This window comes from Triticum aestivum, chromosome 6D (assembly GCF_018294505.1).
Source record: "Triticum aestivum cultivar Chinese Spring chromosome 6D, IWGSC CS RefSeq v2.1, whole genome shotgun sequence".
NCBI classification, from domain to species: domain Eukaryota; kingdom Viridiplantae; phylum Streptophyta; class Magnoliopsida; order Poales; family Poaceae; genus Triticum; species Triticum aestivum.
The window spans coordinates 165,759,846-165,779,727 of NC_057811.1; the positions used below are offsets into that span (position 1 = coordinate 165,759,846).

Below are 19,882 nucleotides of genomic sequence, written 5' to 3' on the forward strand. Positions count from 1 at the left end.
CATTTGAGTAGTTACCTTTGAATAGGATCTGATAAAAGAAATGCCTTTGAGTAGTTACCTTCCTTCAGTATCAACGCTTCGAGCTCGATCAAATGCTTTTCTTGCCAACTACTTCCAGCAGTTATCTTCCTGCTAGTAAAAAGAGAACCAATATGTCAAAGCTTCGGATAAAAATATTTTTGGCCTGAAAGAATAACCTTGTAAGATAATTTGTGATACACCAAGGAAATCATCTCCAAGTTTAACAGGACGGTACTACTTCCAGTCAAGAGAACACAACAAGATCATGTAAGATGATTCTTTACCTTCTGCGGTTTTGGAAAATTTTGACAACTCATTTTCAATCAAAGTTTCAATGGCCTTGATATATCACACAGACCGTGTAACAGTTTGTACATACCCATACAGAAAGCACCCAGAAAATTGATTTGGACATTTTTACAAACATGGTTGAAAAAAAGGAAAACAAAGGGAGATTTGCTCCAGCTCCAACTTTCCACTCCTTTAAGTCACCAAATTAATGGACATTTTTCCATACATAGTCACACCGGTTCCTTTTACAGTCCAAATGGGTGACTTCTTACATAATCACATAGCATAGACTGGTAGCTACATGGTGTGACAAGTAAAGCGGCTACACAAGAGCACATGGGCTAACACGGACCACGGGACACAGGTAAAGATCGTTCTTCCTTCGGACCGAGATGCCCATCTCCTCCGCCATATCCAGCTCGCTGCGCAAGGCCTTGCCAGGGAGTTTCCAGTCGAAGTGGTACAACAGTGCAGCGAGCACAATCTCCATATTGGCCTGCGCAAACGTGATGCCCGGGCATATCCTCCGCCCGGCACCAAACGGAACAAACTCGAAGTCGGTGCCCTTGAAGTCAATCGTGGTGCTCTCAAATCGCTCCGGCTTGAACTTCTCCGGGTCATCCCAGTGCTTCGGGTCCCTGCTGATCGCCCATGCGTTGACGAACACGGTGGTGCCCTTGGGCACGTCGTACCCCATGACATTGCACGTCTCCCGGCACTCCCTCGGGAGAAGCAGTGGCAACACCGTGTGCAGCCTCAGGGTTTCCTTGATGACGAGCTTTAGGTACTTCAGGCCAGCCAAGTCATCCTCGGTCACCGTCGATTTCCCTTGGAGGCTGTTCCGCAGCTCGACTTGTGCCTTGTGAATCACTAGTGGGTTCCTCATTAGCTCTGACATGGCCCATTGGAGTGTATTTGCTGATGTCTCGCTCCCGGCGTTGAAGAGGTCCTGTATGCCAATACGCGACCTATCCATCAGCTTTTGGGAAAAAATAGTGCATAAAGTAAATCATTTTTTTCAGAAATAGTAGTCTCACTTTTGCTAATCATCGGTACATTCTTGAAAATTGCGCCACATTGCACACTCTTAAAGTCTGAAATTGTAATGTTTGTATGTGTGCAACCTAACTGAAATGTTAGTTCAATTTCTGGTTTGTATAGATTATAAATATATGGAATGATTTGTTGATTTGGATCGTTTGCTTTAAAATATGACCGAGATTTTAATTATGGTTCCCAGGAAATAGTCTCACTTTTGCTGATTCTCGATCGCCAGAAACTTGCTGAAAATCTCAATCAATGTTGCAAATTACTCTATTAAAATGGTGATATAGTAGTAAAATGGGCCTTACAAGGATGACCGCTTTGATGTTGCCTGTGGTGAGAGGCACCTCGACGCCGCCTTCCTTCTGTATCCTAAGGAGCACGTCCACAAGGTCTTCCTCCTCTTCCTTGATGGCGCCTTCAGCCACGGCCTCTCTCAGCTGCTGGTGCTGCCGGAACACGCAGTCCATCAGCTCGTAGGTCTTGCGGTGGTTCAGCTCGGCGCGGCGCGTCATGCCGCCGACGGCGCTCGCGAGCCTCCACGACGGGAACATGTCATCCAGGCTGAACCCCGCGCCGACCTTGACGATCTCCGCCAGCTCCTCCAGAAACTCCTCCCGCCTCTCGAACCTGTCCCCGATCATGACGCGCATCGTCGAGTCCGCCACGACCGTGGCGATCCGCTCGCTGACGTTCACGGCCTGGCCCGAGGACGCCGCCTCGGCGACGGCGGCGACGAGGCGGCGGGCCTCCTCCTCCCTCGCGCGGCGGAACGGCCGCACGCGCCGGGCACTGAGCAGCTCCGCGACGCACAGCTTGCGGAGCTGCCGCCACAGGGCGCCGTAGCGCGCGAACACGAGGCCCTCGCCGTCGGCCCGCAGCAGCCGCGTGGTGGCGTTCCAGGGGCGCGTCGCGAAGCTGGCGTCGTGCGTCTTCATGATCTCCCGGGCGGCGTCGGCGGACGAGGCCACGACGACGCGGAGCTCGCCAAGCTGCAGACGCATGAGCGGCGCGTCGAGCCGGCGCGCGAGGTTGGCCATGGTGCGGTGGACCAGCGGCCCCCCGCGCGCGACTTGGTGGAGGTTGCCGATCACCGGCAGCCTCCACGGGCCCGGCGGCAGGTTCAGGCCATCGTTGCCGCCACGTTTCACGAGCTTGAGGAGCAGCGGAGGGAGAAGCAGAGTGAGGACGATGCAGAGGAGGTAGCATGCGGCTTGATCCACGGCCATGGTGTTCATGAGGGCATAGAGTGAGCGCGTGCACGCACATATGCTCAGCGCCTAGATGGTCAGTTCTTGTGAAGAGTTCATGCAGCGCTCGAGGGAGTACGCGACAAATAAGCCGCGTCACTCCATCCAAACATTGTTGCTGAGTACAGCAGTACAAGAGTCGACTTTAGTGTTGGTACTTGGCTTGGCGTCATTGGGGAGTTGGAGTTACTTGCCAACTCACAATTGCCTGTTGTGATAATGGAAGTAGCCTTTTCTAATTCAAGTAAGACGGTGTAGCATGACAACTCACACCGTCAGTGAGTAATCGTGTGAATCAGCAAACTGTATGCACGCCACAATTGATATATGAACTCCGAAAAGACTGTTTTCTATAGAAAAGAAGTAACACCCATGTTTGCTCCTCTTCCCAGCTCTCAAACTTCAGTAGTAGTCCCGTATCGAAAAACGTCCTACATTGTGGGACAGATGGAGTACATGGGAGAGTACGCTCCCCACTCACACTTTCAGTGTCACCCCCGCATGTGACGGGGAGGGAACCCTAGCCGATGCCGGTCTTCCTCCCACCTTCCGCTCTCTTCTACCGCCGCCGCCGCCACAGGGCTCGCCCAGCCAAAGCCTGGTCGGCGCCTCCTCGTCCCCTCGTGTGTGGCGCCGGTGCGGGAAGCTTCCATGGGCCAAGGCACCACGGTTGGTGGGTCGCGGCGACGTCAGGTGGCATCCGTTGTGCGTCGGGCTGCTGCTGGAGGGGCTTGCTTGCCGCCGCTTGCGACCAGATCTGGCGCCGAGTGCAGCGGGCCATGGGTGGCGCGGGGCCAGCGGCCGCTGCGGGTCCTTGACGGTGGTGGCGGCTGATCGTGGTAGCCCGGCGAGGTTCGGTGGTGGCGCCATGTGCGAGCGGCTGCTGGATGTCCCGGGAATGTGGTGCGTACTTGGGGTGGCGACGGCGAACCCTTCGGATCTGCATCAGGGGCTCGTCCTGTTGTTGACTCATGGGCGACGAGGGTTGTGGTGGCACGGGCCGACCGTCTCCGATGGCTTAGAGTGCCGGTGATGGCGCGACATGGTGGTGTGCGCCAGTCGGGTGTGTCCTGCGGTGTGGCCGCGGTGACTAGCTTGACTGGGGCACGGGTGGAGCGGGTCTTTGGGGACGGCAGAGCTCACTGGGTGCCCGTGCCCCGCCGGCGGCGCATCGTGGCAGATGTGATCTCCCTTCTCCTTGGTCTATGTCGTCGGAGTGGCTGTGCTCGGGAGGATCTGCTTAGGGCCCGAGGCGTGTCGGAGTTGCCTCTCCGAGTAGGTGAGATTGGGCTCGATCCGGGTTGTGCCCACGGGCGGGGAGGCCCCTCCCTCCGTGGGTGCGGTGGTCGTTGGTGGTGGTCGGGACTTCGGAGTCAAGGGCCATGGAAATGGCGTCGTGCGAGTGTGTTCGTCGACGGCAGTCGAGAGTCACTGGGGTGTGTCTCCCTCAGTCCACCAGGACTGGCTGGGGACGCGGGGCTGGGGGCCCCTACAGTGGTGGCACCGGCCTAACCTTCATGACTCGTGTTGGGCTAGGAGTGAAAGGTGCGGCCTTCTACGGTTCCTACTGTGGCTGGTACTTTGCAATGTGGGCGGTGGGTGAGGTGCCGGACATGGATGACGGGGCGACGGCTCCGAATGGCGGTTCACATGGTTGGCTCTCCGATGGGCACCATGGCAGCGGTGGTGGCTCCCATCTTGGTCGTGCGGGCGATGAGAGGGGTAGCGGTTGGTGGCTCGGGTGCGTCCTCTATTGGACGTCGCTCAGGTCTGGATCTGGGGTCTGGGCACGTCGAGTTTTCCCTGGGGCCTTGGTGACATGGGTGGGGTGCCGAGCGAATGCTCAGCGCTTTTGCATGGGCAAGGACGACGCTTGCGGTCGCCATTCTCTTCTTGAAGGCGTCGTCGCGAATCTTCTCTCCGTGTCAGAGTTCCTGGTGAAGACCCTTGCCCGGTGGGGCTAGGCAGTGACGACGCTCTGCGCCGTTACCCTTCTTGGGGGCATTGTCTAGGAGCTTAGATGTCCTAGGGTGTTGCATGGGATTCTTTTCAGTTTCTCCCGTGTTCTCCTTCGGTAGCGTAGTTGCTTGTCTTCTTCGCGATCCGGGTAGCCTAGGATCTGCTTTGTAAGAGGACTACCTCACCATCTTGTATCTCGTTTGCTCATGTATTTTGTTTGGTTTGTATCTTTATTTATAAAGAGGGGAGAAAGCCTGTTTCGAGGAACTTTAGTAGTGAAAGGCATGTTTAAAGGGTTAAGTCGGGATGCAAGATTGAAAACTAGTACAAATCTAGAGGCTAACACACATCGTCGCGCTGTTTTTCACTCTATGATTAATTATTTTTTCTATACCAAGTTTTTGGGGTTGGTTGTCCTGTTTTAGTTTTATTTATTTTGGCTGGAGTTTTAATTATGTTCTGGTGGTGTGCTTTTGTCATTCGTATATTAAGTTGGACTACTGTTAAAGTTCATATCTATTCTGAATGAAGGGTCAAGTTGTTAGTTGTGTAGTTGTGGTGTCTTTATATATTTCGGCCTCAATGTTAGTCCGTGGTGGTTATGTGGGCCCGTTTGAGATCTCTCATTCCACGTTGAAACTGTGGAATTGTTGCAATAACGCCAACATGGGCTAGCCCATGAAGCTATCGCTCATTCAGCTCGACTCCCTGCTTCGCTTGCCCATTTAGTTTTTCTTTCACTCGCTCCACTGTTAGCTTAGAAAAAGTTGGCCATCGTAATTTTTATTTGAGAAGTTCATTAAATAAAAAAATCACGTACTTAAAAATCTTGGGTTTTAAAAATTGTTGCATTAAAACATGAATTTTGGGAAAATGTTCATAGATTTCATACAATGTTTATGAATTTTTAAAAGGTACACAAATCAAAAAGTTCTCACAGACTTTAAAAACATTCTGGTACTTCCTCCCTCCGTTCCATAATATAAGATGTTTTATTGTGGGGAGGAGGGAGTAATTTTATAAATATTCACGAATTTTAAAAATGTTCATCAATTCTAAAAAAGGTCATAATGTTCATGGATTTAAAAATTATCTGAATTAAAATGTGGAAAAAATAATAAAGAAAAGAGAAGAAAAAAACAAAAACAAACACGGAAAAAGTAGGAAAAGACAAACAGAAAAACAACTAAAACCGATGAAAACATAAAAAATGCGGTCAATACCTTCTCAAAATCGTAAAAATCTCCGGACCCAGTGACACACACCCTTATAGGCGGAACCCACAACGTCCCCATAGCCCCTGACGCACCAAGAAACACCAAATCTAGAGAGCTTAGTATCTTATTAATAGATGAACTATACACCCCAAAATGTTCTAGTGAGCCGCAACTTGCTCCCTTGATGTAGATGAAATTGTATAAGCGAAGTTTTTGTATTTGCTTAGACTTAGAACGCGCAAGAAAATAAGTTTTTGCTATTTAGGATTTCATATTCTTGTTACTAGATATTCTGTAGGAATAAGAAGAAACCGCAACTACTTTGAGCTACACATGAAAATTGATTTCAACGGTCCATTTTTTAGGGCTACGATCATCGAAGAGCAACCCATCAGATCAATGTCCCGCTACAACAGATCAATGCAACTATAACACTATTGAGAAGCTAAGATTGGGAGGGGACATCTTCTACTTTAACATTCAAGACGCTGAAGACAGACCTAGATTAGATCTGATTTAGACATCTCGTCGAGATCGGACACTAAACATTCCGGTGAATTAGTTTACAAATTGTTGGGGGCCGAATTATACTCGTCGAAGAGTTGCTCCCAGAGCCATTAGAATGGGCAACATGCATCGTGGAGTTTCGGTTCCGGCGGGATGGATGGGGACAACCTATTTCGCGCGTGGTGCGACACAATATGCCCAAACGCGCCCCTCCCCCCTCTCCTCCTGCACGCGATTTTGGGCTGAGCCATGTGCCGGCTAGGGTGCCCTGTTTTTTTGTTTATCTTTTTGAAAAAGAATCAGGATTTCGAAAAATATTCTATATTTCATATAATGTCCTAAATTTTAATGAAAGGTCGCATATTTTGAACATGTTTATAAATTTGAAAAAAAATCCGGTATTTCGAGAACATTTCATAAATCTGATAAATGTTTTGATTTTCAAAAAGAAAATCACGGATTTAAAAAATGTTCGTGAAACCTAAAACATGTTTAGAAATTTCAAAAAATGTTCTCGTGTTTGGAAAATGTTCGTGAATTTCAAAAAATGTTCGCTGATACATAAAATGCTCGTTGATATAAAAAAATGTTCGTGAATTGCAAAGAATGCTTATCAATTAAAAATTTTTCAGACTATTTTAAATGTTCTAAATTCAAAAGGTGTTTAAAAATTTCAAAAGATGCCCCAAATTTAAAAATGTTCATCCGGTCAAATAGGTTCACATATTCAATAAATAGTTCCCAAAGTTTTTTAAAAACAATTTAGAAAATACGGATGAATTTTAAAAATTATTCCCCAATTTAAAAAATAGTCAGAATATTTTAAATCAAATAAAAGAAAAAGGAATAAAGGAAATGGAAAAAGTGTGCAAAACCCCTAAAAGGACAAACACATAAAGGAAAAAAAAACGTTCAAGAAAGCTTATAAAACCTTTCTATAACCGGTCCTGAGAAAGGCACGTGAAATCCGAATATGGGCCGCCCCATGGAGCGCTCCTTCGGAAGCCTCCCCAACGATCACATGCGGTGGCTTAAGAGCGCGCCCAGCCGCCACCACGTGTCGTGCTCTGAACGCTTCCTCTAGATTTTATTATTTTTCATTTTTCCACACGCGTTTTTGGCTTTTTAAGTGTTTTTTTTTGCTTTTTCATCAGTCTTTCTTAGTTCCTCGACAAAAAAAACGAAAAAAATTGCTCGAAAAAACACGCTTTTTCCCGTGAGAGGCATGGTTTTGCTTCTGCGAGACTCGGAAACGGAAAAACGCATTTTTTTGTTCCGTTAGAGGCACGGTTTTGCTTTGGAGAAACACGATTTCTTTTTTTTTCTTCCGTCGGAGGCGCGGTTTTGCTTCCGCGAGAGGCACCGCCATGCCTTTCACATGTTTTTTCTTTCGTCAGAGGCATGGTTTTGCTCCCGCGAGAGGCACGGCCATGCCTCTCAAAAAGGAAAACAAAACACATTTCCTTTTTGTTTTCTTTCGTGAGAGTCACGATTTTGCTTTCGTGAGATGCATGATTTTGCTTCCGCGAGAGGCACGGCCGTGCCTCTTGAAAACGAAGAAAAAATGCGTTTTCTCTCTTTTTTTTCTTCCGTGAGAGGCACGGTTTTGCTTTCGTGAGAGGCATGATTTTATTTCTGTGAGAGGCACGGCCGTGCGAGAGGCACATTCGTGCCTCTCGAAAACGAAAAAACATGTTTTCTATTTTTTTCTTCCAACAGAGGCGTGGTTTTGCTTCCGCGAGAGGCACAGCTGCACCTTTCAAAAACGAAAAAATGTGTTTTTTTTTCTTTCGTCAGAGGCACGGTTTTGCTCCCGCGAGAGGCACGACCATGACTCTCGAAAAGGAAAAAACACATTTTTTTCTTCCGCGAGAGTCAAGATTTTGCTTTCGTGAGATGCATGATTTTGCTTCCGCGAAAGGCACGGCCGTGCCTCTTAAAAACGAAGAAAAAACACGTTTTATCTCTTTTTTTCTTTCATGAGAGGCATGGTTTTGATTTCATGAGAGGCATGATTTTGCTTCTGTGAGAGTCATGGCCGTGCCTCTCAGGATTTTTTTTGTGAAAAAAAGTTTATCAAAACCTGTCAACATGGGATCTAGTTTTGAAAATCTCGACGCGAGGAATACAATGGTGAAAACGGTTCAACATTTGGAGGCACGGTTTAAAAGATAAAACGTTTTCCAAGGAATATTGTGTCTTTGCTTTTTTCTTTTATTTCATTATTCACTTCGGTTTATTCCCTTTCTTGTTATTTTCTTTTTTCTTCTCGTATTCTTTTTGTTTTCCTTAGTGCACCTTTTTAAAAAAATTGTAAAACCTTTTTCTTTAAATTGATGAAACTTTGTTTTCAATTTCGATGAACTTTTTTCAAAATCAATAAACTTTTTTCAAAATCGATGTACTTTAAATTGATGTCCTCAATCTGGTTTCTGGCCACCAGGTATTGATGATTTACGGAATTAGGAATGTCCGAATGGGATGGAACATAAACAGGGAAAGCACATGAATTTATTCGAACTAGTTCTAGTACATGTGTGTCCGACTAGCCACAGGCATGCACAAATTAATAATGAAATAATGGATAAATAGGAAAAAATGGCTCAACCCGGAGTGCGACCTGAGCGCACGCACCACGGAGGAAATGGCAAATGTTGGATCCTGGGAGCTTGGGAGGCTGTATGGTCGTATGGACTATGGAGGTACGTACTAGAGCGCGATCGTGAACGACGATGAGAGCCAGCAGCCAGCAAACATCGTAGATCATTCATTCGACCACTGCTCGGACAATGCGAGCAGCTCTTCCAAGTAGTCTGCTCCCAGGTCCTCCAGCTCCAGCACGCTCGACGCAGCAGCAGCACCACCAGGTTGCTTCTTCATGTCACCCTCCTGGCCCTTGCCCTTGGGAGTGCGCTTCCGCATGCAGTGGCGCCTCTTGAGCGCCAGCACGGGCGAGTCGTCCTCCCCCGCGGCCGCGGCTTTGCCGAGCTTCAGCACGCGCAGCGACTCCCGGACTCGCTCCACCGGGAAATTGAGCACGGCCGCGGGTCCGCGGGACGTGTAGGCCGCCTGGTCGTAGGTCAGCGCGGCGGCCTCCGGGGTGTCGAAGGTGCCCAGCCACACGCGCTCGCCGCCGCGCGTGGAGTCCCGGATCTCCGCCGCGTACTTGCCCCACGGCCGCCTCCGCACGCCGATCAGCTGCGGAGTCTCTGCCTTGGCCTTCTTTGCCTCCTGCTGCTCCGCCCAGGATGGTGCAGCAGGTGAGATAGACGTGGCCTCCATGAGCGCGCTGAACTGGTCCATGCCCATGCCCATGCCCATGCCCATAGCACTCGCGGCGCCATCGTACTGATAGCTGCTGCCGCCGAAATTGAGGTACTGTGGGTGCTGCTCCTGCGCGTAAGGGGCAATGTCGTCGGCGGCGGCGTAGGACGGAGCCGCAGAGGAGGAAGAGTTGGTGATGTCGTACTGGTAGTAGTGGTTGTCGTAGGAGGACTGGGGCTGGGTAGAAGCAGACTGCTGGTATTGGTAGCCATAGGAGGGCTCGGAAGTGGCATAGCTCATGCCGTAGTAGCATGGGTTGCCATCATTTGTATAGGACCCATTGTTGTCGTAGTAGCCGTACCCGTTGTGGTTAAGTTCCATCACTTGATACTCCTGGCTAGGCTAATCTCTCCTGCTTAATTAGACAATTAAGCACTTCAGGTAGTACGGTACTAGCTAGAAAGCAACTAACGTAACGAAGCCCTTATATAGAGCGATCGACTTGCCGCGAATAAGAAATATATTTTGAGTTTGACTTAACATAAGATAAAGTGGTCAAATTAAGTAGGGGAGGGGTGCTCACCTCCACCATCTACAGGATTAACTCTAGATCTCAGAGACAGATTATCACAATCTACTATCTTACTCTTCTTTTGCATCCCACTCAAAAAAGGAGGGCGCCCGGAGGCAGAAATAAAACTCGCCAACAGAGCTCTCAAAATTGGGTATTAACTGAGACAAACAACGGATAAACTGTTTTTAAAGAGAAGGGATAGGTAGACTGTCCTTTCATTTTATCTTTATTTTCTACAGGGTAGGGAGAAGCCTTGCGCCTTTGTTTTGTGAAGGCAAGTGACTTCGCAAACGGAGCTCCCAAAGTCGGAGCTACTGAGGTGGGGCCCTTGCGGTGATGATGACACGAGACGGGTGGTTGGCGCTGGCGCTGGCTTGGTGCAAGCCCAACACTTTTCTCATGCAATGCTCGTCGACAGAGTCGGAGCTGCCTGGTCGCCGGTGCGTGTGGCTAACTATTTGGCATTGGCTGGCGCAAGGCTCGACATTTGTTTGCGATGAGGGCTTCTTCGGTGGTCGTTGATGGTGAAGTCGGAGTCGCCCTCGCGGAGGCGTGATGACGATGACGCCGGGCTGCAACCTCGATGACGCTTTTCTCCTCGGCGGCGTGTATGCGTTCTTGTGCGGGTTGCCAGGTCGCTCTGTGTGCCTTGTTTTCGTGGGCCTGTTGTGACGGTTTTCGTCTGGTTTTCCATTAATTAACCGGGTAATTCTTTTAGATAATTTTTAATGAATCGAGTCCCAAGAAACCGTGTTTAAAAAAATTGCCCTGCTAATGAATAAAAAAGGGTTGGGTACGCTCCTCTACAGTATCTAGGGTATATTCGTATTCTTGTATCCAAGCTTGGATTCTCTCCATGTCTCTCTAACTGGTTCTTTTCCATGGCGTCACCAGCGAAGCAGTGTAAAGCACACGGTACGGAAGAATCTACTGCTCACTTGCGCTGGGAGGTTCGGCGGCTGCTGCAGTAGCTAGGTACATGTTGGACAGATGTGCAGGTTATGTGTTCCCCAACATTGGCCAGACAAAGCAACAATATGATCATAGTATAGGTCAGCGACGCTTCCCGGAAGCAGTCAAGGGCCGGAGACAGCATGCAAGCACATGAAGCGGCTGTGGCTGCTAAAGTGCAGATCGATCACCAAGATAAATCGTTACTGTATACGGTACATACATACATTTCAGTATGTCTGAGGATACATCTGTACATGTGTGGAGTATCTTCACTAGATTTTCTGTGAAAAGTCCAAACCACGCCGCCGCCTCCTCACGTGCCCCGCTTCCCACGTCCAACCCCTACGGCCGTACCTACACAAACTTCCACATCACATTATATTCCAGTCAACCTGTAAAACCAGTATAATGGCACCTCCAACGCCGACCCGCAAACCTCCCGCAACCGTTCGGGTTGGCTGTCCGGACCGTGGAAGCCATCCAACGCGGTCATGTATCGATCCGTGACGTGGTCCGGATGTGTTTTCTCCCGCAAACCGAAGACAAACATGGAGAGGCTTTGCGGGAGTCTGGATACGCGAAACGTCGCTCTCTACCCCCTGGCCCACCAAAAGGAAGATGGAGCCCGCGCTTTTGTAGCATCCCGCACTGTTTTCGCACCAAAATCCCCCACTCTCTTCTTCCATTCCCCGCCGCTCTCCGCCCAATTCCCACTCTTTTCTCCCACCCTCTCCTTCCTTCCGCCGCCGACGCATGGAACTGTCGGAGAACCTGTCGGAGATGAAGCCAGCGGAGGTGCCGGAGGATCCGAGCATCACGCTCGCTCGGAAGATCAGCTCAGCGACGCGGCAAACTCACCATGCCAAAGCGAAGGCTGCAAAGGAGGAGAAGCTCAAGAAGTGGTTGGCCGCCGGTGGGCCTGGTGGTGGCAATGGGCGGCGAGGTCGTGGCGGACGAGCTGGTCGGCGCGGCCGTGGCACACGCCGCCAAACGTGCGCGCCCACATACAGACGGCGCCATGGTCGGAGCCTTACAAGCCTTCATAATACTACACTGCCAAGCAGCTCAGAACCCCCGCCGGTACGGTGCCTTACATCGTCAACGTTAACGCGGCGCCGCACTTCTCTGAGTATTCTTCGCCGCAACTTGTCTGGGCGCGGACGGCGGTTGGGGAGCAGATGGGTGCCCACACATTGTTCGCTGCAATGCCTAGTGCTGGGGAGCCGGCGTACGACGCGGACAGGGAGATGCTCGACATCATCCACGACGGAGCCGAGAGAGGAGGAGGGGTCTATGAGGACGGGTAGATGGAAGACTCGAATCCCACCCAGTCCGGCAACTACCAGGAGTAGCAGTCGTACGCCCAGACGGCCACGCAGCAGCCCTACACCCAGACCGGCGATGGCACACAACAACGGTAGCATTGGGCCGCCAGAGAGCAGCAGACGGATGGAGAGGAGGAGGACGGCGACGAAGATGATACGGATGATACAGCCGATGATCTGAAGAAGAAGAAGAAGGGAAGAGGAGAAAGCTTTAACATGCGGGAGGACGAGTTGTTGTGCGATGCATGGTTAGCCACCAGCATTGATCCAATCCATGGCAGGGAGCAAAATGGCACAACCTTTTGGAGGAACATTTACATATGGTCCCATGAACACAAGCATTTCGCGCCCTACTCCGAGGCGGTTATCCGCAACCATGAATGGAAGTCCCTTAACCATCGATGGTATACCATCCAAGAGGCCGTGTCCAAGTATTGCGGACACTTGAAGCATCTCATCACATGGTGGCCTAGCGGTCCACAAATCACTAAGTAAGTAAGTATCTCACTAGCCGGATATGCTTTTGTTTTGTTGATCACTACCCGGATATGCTTTAGTGTTGTTGATCACTAACCGGACATGTATTGTTTTGTTGCTCACTTTGCCGACATTGTTTCACTTTGGAGCCTACTCGTGCTTGTGTGGTGTACAAGAAGTTGGAGAAGATGTCCTTCACCGTCATGCATTGTTGGTTGAAGTTGAATGGGCAACAGAAGTGGAACCTTTTCAATGCCAAGACCATTGCCCAAGCCAACGAGCAAGAAATTGTTGACTCTACCGACCCAACCCAAGAACCGCCGAAAAAGATGATAAAAGAATTACGAGGGAAGAAGTTGGAGGAGGAGAGGGCGAAGCGAGAAGGTTGTTGGGGAACGTAGGAATTTCAAAAAAATTCCTACGCACACACAAGATCATGGTGATGCATAGCAACGAGAGGGGAGAGTGTGTCCACGTACCCTCGTAGGCCGAAAGCGGAAGCGTTAGCACAACGCAGTTGATGTAGTCGTACGTCTTCACGATCCGACCGATCAAGTACCGAACGCACGGCACCTCTGAGTTCAGCACACGTTCAGCTCGATGACGTCCCTCGAACTCCGATCCAGCCGAGCTTTGAGGGAGAGTTCCGTCAGCGCGATGGCGTGGTGATGATGATGATGTTCTACCGACGCAGGGCTTCGCCTAAGCACCGCTACGATATTATCGAGGTGGATTATGGTGGAGGGGGGCACCGCACACGGCTAAGAGATCAAGAGATCAATTGTTTTGTCTATGCGGTGCCCCCCTCCTCCGTATATAAAGGGGGGAGGAGGAGAGGGCCGGCCAAGGGGGTGGCGCGCCCTAGGAGGGGGAAACCTACTCCAAGTAGGTTTGCCCCTCCCTTTCCTAGTCCAAGAAGGAGGGGAAGGAAGGAGTGGGAGAGGGGAAAGGCAAGGGGGGCGCCGCCCCCCTTTCCTTGTCCTATTCGGACTCAAGGGGAGGAGGTGCGCCTCTTGCCCTGGCCGGCCTCTCTCTCTCCACTAGGGCCCAACAAGGCCCATTAGTTCCGGCGGGGGGTTCCGGTAACCCCCGGTACTCCGATAAATGTCCGAAACCTTCCGGAACCTTTCCGGTGTCCAAACATAGTCGTGCAATATATCGATCTTTACGTCTCGACCATTTCGAGACTCCTCGTCATGTCCTTGATCACATCCGGGACTCCTAACAACCTTCGGTACATCAAAACACATAAACTCATAATATAACCGTCATCGAACTTTAAGCGTGCGGATCCTACGGGTTCGAGAACTATGTAGACATGATCGAGACACGTCTCCGGACAATAACCAATAGCGGAACCTGGATGCTCATATTGGCTCCCACATATTCTACGAAGATCTTTATCGGTCAAAACGCATAACAACATACGTTGTTCCCTTTGTCATCGATATGTTACTTGCCCGAGATTCGATCGTCGGTATCTCAATACCTAGTTCAATCTCGTTACCGGAAAGTCTCTTTACTCGTTCCGTAATACATCATCCCGCAACTAACTCATTAGTTGCAATGCTTGCAAGGCTTATAGTGATGTGCATTACCGAGTGGGCCCAGAGATACCTCTCCGACAATCGGAGTGACAAATCCTAATCTCAAAATACGCCAACCCAACAAGTACCTTTGGAGACACCTGTAGAGCACCTTTATAATCACCCAGTTACGTTGTGACGTTTGGTAGCACACAAAGTGTTCCTCCAGTAAACGGGAGTTGCATAATCTCATAGTCATAGGAACATGTATAAGTCATAAAAAAACAATAGCAGAATACTAAACGATCGAGTGCTAAGCTAACGGAATGGGTCGAGTCAATCACATCATTCTCCTAATGATGTGATCCCGTTAATCAAATGACAACTCATGTCAATGGCTAGGAAACATAACCATCTTTGATCAACGAGCTAGTCAAGTAGAGGCATACTAGTGACACTATGTTTGTCTATGTATTCACACAAGTATTATGTTTCCGGTTAATACAATTCTAGCATGAATAATAAACATTTATCATGATATATGGAAATAAATAATAACTTTATTATTGCCTCTAGGGCATATTTCCTTGAAGATAGACATCCCTCTAATCATCTAAGTGATCACGTGATCCAAATCAACTAAACCATAACCGATCATCACGTGAAATGGAGTAGTTTTCAATGGTGAACATCACTATGTTGATCATATCTACTATATGATTCACGCTCGACCTTTCGGGCTCAGTGTTCCGAGGCCATATCTGCATATGCTAGGCTCATCAAGTTTAACCTGAGTATTCTGCGTGTGCAAAAACTGGCTTGCACCCGTTGTAGATGGACGTAGAGCTTATCACACCCGATCATCACGTGGTGTCTGGACACGACGAACTTTGGCAACGGTGCATACTCAGGGAGAACACTTTTATCTTGAAATTTAGTGAGAGATCATCTTATAATGCTACCGTCAATCAAAGCAAGATAAGATGCATAAAAGATAAACATCACATGCAATCAATATAAGTGATATGATATGGCCATCATCATCTTGTGCTTGTGATCTCCATCTCCGAAGCACTGTCATGATCACCATCGTCACCAGCGCGACGCCTTGATCTCCATCGTAGCATCGTTGTCGTCTCGCCAACTTATGCTTCTACGACTATTGCTACCGCTTAGTGATAAAGTAAAGCATTACAGGGCGATTGCATTGCATACAATAAAGCGACAACCATATGGCTCCTGCCAGTTGCCGATAACTCGGTTACAAAACATGATCATCTCATACAATAAAATATAGCATCATGCCTTGACCATATCACATCACAACATGCCCTGCAAAAACAAGTTAGACGTCCTCTACTTTGTTGTTGCAGGTTTTACGTGGTTGCTACGGGCTGAGCAAGAACCGTTCTTACCTACGCATCAAAACCACAACGATAGTTCGTCAAGTTAGTGTTGTTTTAACCTTCTCAAGGACCGGGTGTAGCCACCCTCGGTTCAACTAAAGTTGGAGAAACTGACACCCGCCAGCCACCTGTGTGCAAAGCATGTCGGTAGAACCAGTCTCGCGTAAGAGTACGCGTAATGTCGGTCCGGGCCGCTTCATCCAACAATACCGCCGAACCAAAGTGTGACATGCTGGTAAGCAGTATGACTTGTATCGCCCACAACTCACTTGTGTTCTACTCGTGCATATAACATCAACGCATAAAACCAGGCTCTGATACCACTGTTGGGGAACGTAGTAATTTCAAAAAAAATCCTACGCACACGCAAGATCATGGTGATGCATAACAACGAGAGGGGAGAGTGTGTCCACGTACCCTCGTAGACCGAAAGCGGAAGCGTTAGCACAACGCGGTTGATGTTGTCGTACATCTTCACGATCCGACCGATCAAGTACCGGACGCACGGCACCTCCGAGTTTAGCTCGATGACGTCCCTCGAACTCCGATCCAGCCGATCTTTGAGGGAGAGTTCCGTCAGCAGGACGGCGTGGTGACGATGATGATGTTCTACAGACGCAGGGCTTCGCCTTAGCACCGCTACGATATGATCGAGGTGGATTATGGTGGAGGGGGGCACCGCACACGGCTAAGAGATCCAAGGGACCAATTGTTGTGTCTCTAGGGGGTGCCTCCCTCCCCGTATATAAAGGAGTGGAGGAGGGGGAGGGGGCCGGCCACCCTTGGCGCTTCCCATGAGGAGTCCTACTCCCACCGGGAGTAGGACTCCCCCCTTCCATGTTGGAGTAGGAGAGGAGAGGAAAGGAGAGAGAGGGAGAAAGGAAAGTGGGGGCGCCCCCCCCCCCCCCTCCTTGTCCAATTCGGACTAGGGGGTAGGGGCGCGCGGCTGCCCCTTGGCCGCCTCTCCTCTTCCACCACTTGGGCCCATGAGGCCCAATAACCTTCGGGGGGTTCCGGTAACCCCCCGGTACTCCGGTATATATCCGATAACCCCCGGAACCATTCCTGTGTCCGAATATAGTCGTCCAATATATCAATCTTCATGTCTCGACCATTTCGAGACTCCTCGTCATGTCCGTGATCACATCCGGGACTCCGAACTACCTTCGGTACAACAAACACATAAACTCATAATATAACCGTCATCGAACTTTAAGCGTGCGGACCCTACGGGTTCGAGAACTACGTAGACATGACCGAGACACGTCTCCGGTCAATAACCAATAGCGGAACCTGGATGCTCATATTGGCTCCCACATATTCTACGAAGATCTTTATCGGTCAAACCGCATAACAACATACGTTGTTCCCTTTGTCATCGGTATGTTACTTGCCCGAGATTCGATCGTCGGTATCTCAATACCTAGTTCAATCTCGTTACCAGCAAGTCTCTTTACTCGTTCCGTAATACATCATCCCGCAACTAACTCATTAGTTGCAATGCTTGCAAGGCTTAAGTGATGTGCATTACTGAGTGGGCCCAGAGATACCTCTCCGACAATCGGAGTGACAAATCCTACTCTCGAAATACGCCAACCCAACAAGTACCTTCGGAGACACCTGTAGAGCACCTTTATAATCACCCAGTTACGTTGTGACGTTTGGTAGCACACAAAGTGTTCCTCCGGTAAACGGGAGTTGCATAATCTCATAGTCATAGGAACATGTATAAGTCATGAAGAAAGCAATAGCAACATACTAAACGATCAAGTGCTAAGCTAACGGAATGGGTCAAGTCAATCACATCATTCTCCTAATGATGTGATCCCGTTAATCAAATGACAACTCTTTGTCTATGGCTAGGAAACATAACCATCTTTGATTGACGAGCTAGTCAAGTAGAGACATATTAGTGACATTATGTTTTTCTATGTATTCACACATGTATCATGTTTCGGTTAATACAATTCTAGCATGAATAATAAACATTTATCATGATATAAGGAAATAAATAATAACTTTATTATTGCCTCTAGGGCATATTTCCTTCAAACGTGTGGCGGCCAAGATGACAGAGAGGTTCGAGGACATCTTGGCGAGAAGGAGGAGGCATGCATGAGGCGCTCGGACATCAAGGAGAAGAAGAAGGCATAGAGGTTTAAACTGTTGATGGAGACGACAGACAAGAAGCTCAATCTCAAAGAGAGGAGGACCATGACCGAAGAGAGGAAGGTCGCGTTCAAGGAAAACAGGGTGAAGATGACCGCCAATGCAGAAGACGCCTAGATGTTGACCTTGAATATCGACTCTTTGGATGCCGATGCAAAAATGATCGTGCAATCCGTCCGCTACCAGATGTTGCAGCGGCAGAAAGATGAGTTGGCGGCGGCGGACTATGAGTACACGGCGGAGGCGGACGCGGAAGCGAAGGCGGAGGTTGCCTACACGGCGGCGATGGCACCTCCTTAATCGGGGAGCACACGACTGGGATTGCCGGTCATGTAGGGCAGAAATGCACGGTCTGCAGGACTGGTGTTCTTTAGGATTCAGACATGTAAAAGCTAAGAAAATTCGCTTCTTTTTGGTTGCGATCGGACATGCGATCTGGCGCTGGTGTGACCGACGCGTTGTATGAATCAGAGTACATTTGAATTTTAATTTACTGACGTATACATATAGGATAGCGTTGGATGGCGGCCTCCCGCACCCGTGTCTGCGGACTGGTCCCCTGTACATGGACGGATGCGGGAGAAAATTTACGGGTTGTCGTTGGAGATGCCTTAACCCCGTATATGTAGTGTCGTGGATTTGTCACGGCAGATGTCCTAGTTTGAGGACTTAGTCGTGAGGCCAACGCAACTAGGTAGTAGCTTGAGAGGGGTTGATCGGGACGAGAGATGTGTGTAGATCGTCGAAGCGGATTAGCACACGAGACAAGATTTAGACAGCTTCGGGCCCCGGGGAAACATCATCCGGTAATAACCCTACATGTTGTTTATGGCTAGGTCTTATTCAGTATGCTCATGAGGGAGTTGATGTATAAGCCGGCTCTCCTCTTGTTGTATCTAGCCCTCAAGATTCTTTCGCTCCTCTTGGGGTGCCCTGGCCCTCCTTATATAAGTTGGAGGGGCGGGTTACTTGTGGAGTCCCAATAGGATTAGGACTAGTCTATCTTCTAATACAAGCCGGGTACAAGTCCGGATCTTGATTCCTTGTAAGGGAAAATATCCCTCACGCCTTTCGTCTTAAGCCGGCCCACCATCACATGAACCGGCCTACTGGGCCTTGGGCCTTATCGTCCGTCTGACCCGCCCACCGGGTCACCAGTGAGTCGCAATGTTCAGGCGGATTGCCCATAAACCGCCAGGTCCAAGCGGGTCGCCAAGTTCCAGCCGGGTCATACATCCGGCGGGTTACACCGTGGGGTATATCCCCGACATTAGCCCCCAGTTTAGCTTGGCTTTATCAATGGTAAACTTATACTGCAAAATAAACACAAGAACAAATTTGACAGATTGTGCTCCGGGTTAAAAGTTTTCTTGAACCGGCACCTGATCATTCTTAAGTCCTTGTCATTTCCTTCTTGATACGTGTCCATGACTTATAGCAAATCTCCTTTAGCAGATATGTTCAAACTTTGCCAATGCAAAAAATTTGGGCACTTCTTCTGAAAAGTCCGGGTCAATAGGCTAGTTTCATAGTCACTTTGTTGACATTGGCTTCTTGCAGAAAAATATTATGAAGAATAATTCATTTGATTCAGCTCCCAATGCTTAACAAAAATATTGGTCTTGAAATACTCATCTGATTTTCAGCCGGCTTGAAGATGTAGAACTTACCGGTTTGTAAATATTGATGGCACCGGGTCATATCAAGCTTGAAAATGTACCTCCCTTATATGCATGTCACTTTAAGCCCCCAAGTCTTAAGAAGGGAGCATAGTAACAGCTTAAGACTTGCTTCAATATAAATGTCGCAACCTTGAAGAAATCCGGTTTGTTCATCTCAGTCACTAGTCATAAACTGAATATTCCACATATGTAGCCCCCAAGTGCCGGGTTGTCATG

The 19,882-nt window shown here is 49.0% G+C and overlaps 2 protein-coding genes across 2 annotated transcripts; both read right to left on the minus strand.

Annotated features, from left to right (window-relative positions):
- Positions 1-461: 461 nt before the first annotated feature.
- On the minus strand, positions 462-2,638 carry LOC123141393 (zealexin A1 synthase). Its single transcript, XM_044560556.1, has 2 exons — positions 1,665-2,638; positions 462-1,261 (listed from the first exon to the last, which is right to left on the minus strand). Exons 1-2 carry the CDS (start codon positions 2,592-2,594, stop codon positions 635-637), a joined length of 1,557 nt encoding a protein of 518 aa, XP_044416491.1. The 5' UTR covers positions 2,595-2,638; the 3' UTR covers positions 462-634.
- A 6,414-nt stretch (positions 2,639-9,052) lies between these two features.
- On the minus strand, positions 9,053-9,934 carry LOC123143158 (ethylene-responsive transcription factor 15-like). Its single transcript, XM_044562003.1, has one exon. The coding sequence runs from the start codon at positions 9,932-9,934 to the stop codon at positions 9,053-9,055; it is 882 nt and encodes a 293-aa protein (XP_044417938.1).
- Between the last annotated feature and the right edge of the window lie 9,948 nt (positions 9,935-19,882).

Excerpts from the sequence above, each read along its gene's own strand:
- LOC123141393 (XM_044560556.1), bottom strand. The coding sequence starts at position 2,594 with ATGAACACCATGGCCGTGGATCAAGCCGCATGCTACCTCCTCTGCATC. Across the intron at positions 1,262-1,664 it reads ACATCAAAGCGGTCATCCTT|GACCTCTTCAACGCCGGGAG; the intron begins GTAAGGCCCATT and ends ATTGGCATACAG.
- LOC123143158 (XM_044562003.1), bottom strand. The coding sequence starts at position 9,934 with ATGGAACTTAACCACAACGGGTACGGCTACTACGACAACAATGGGTCC.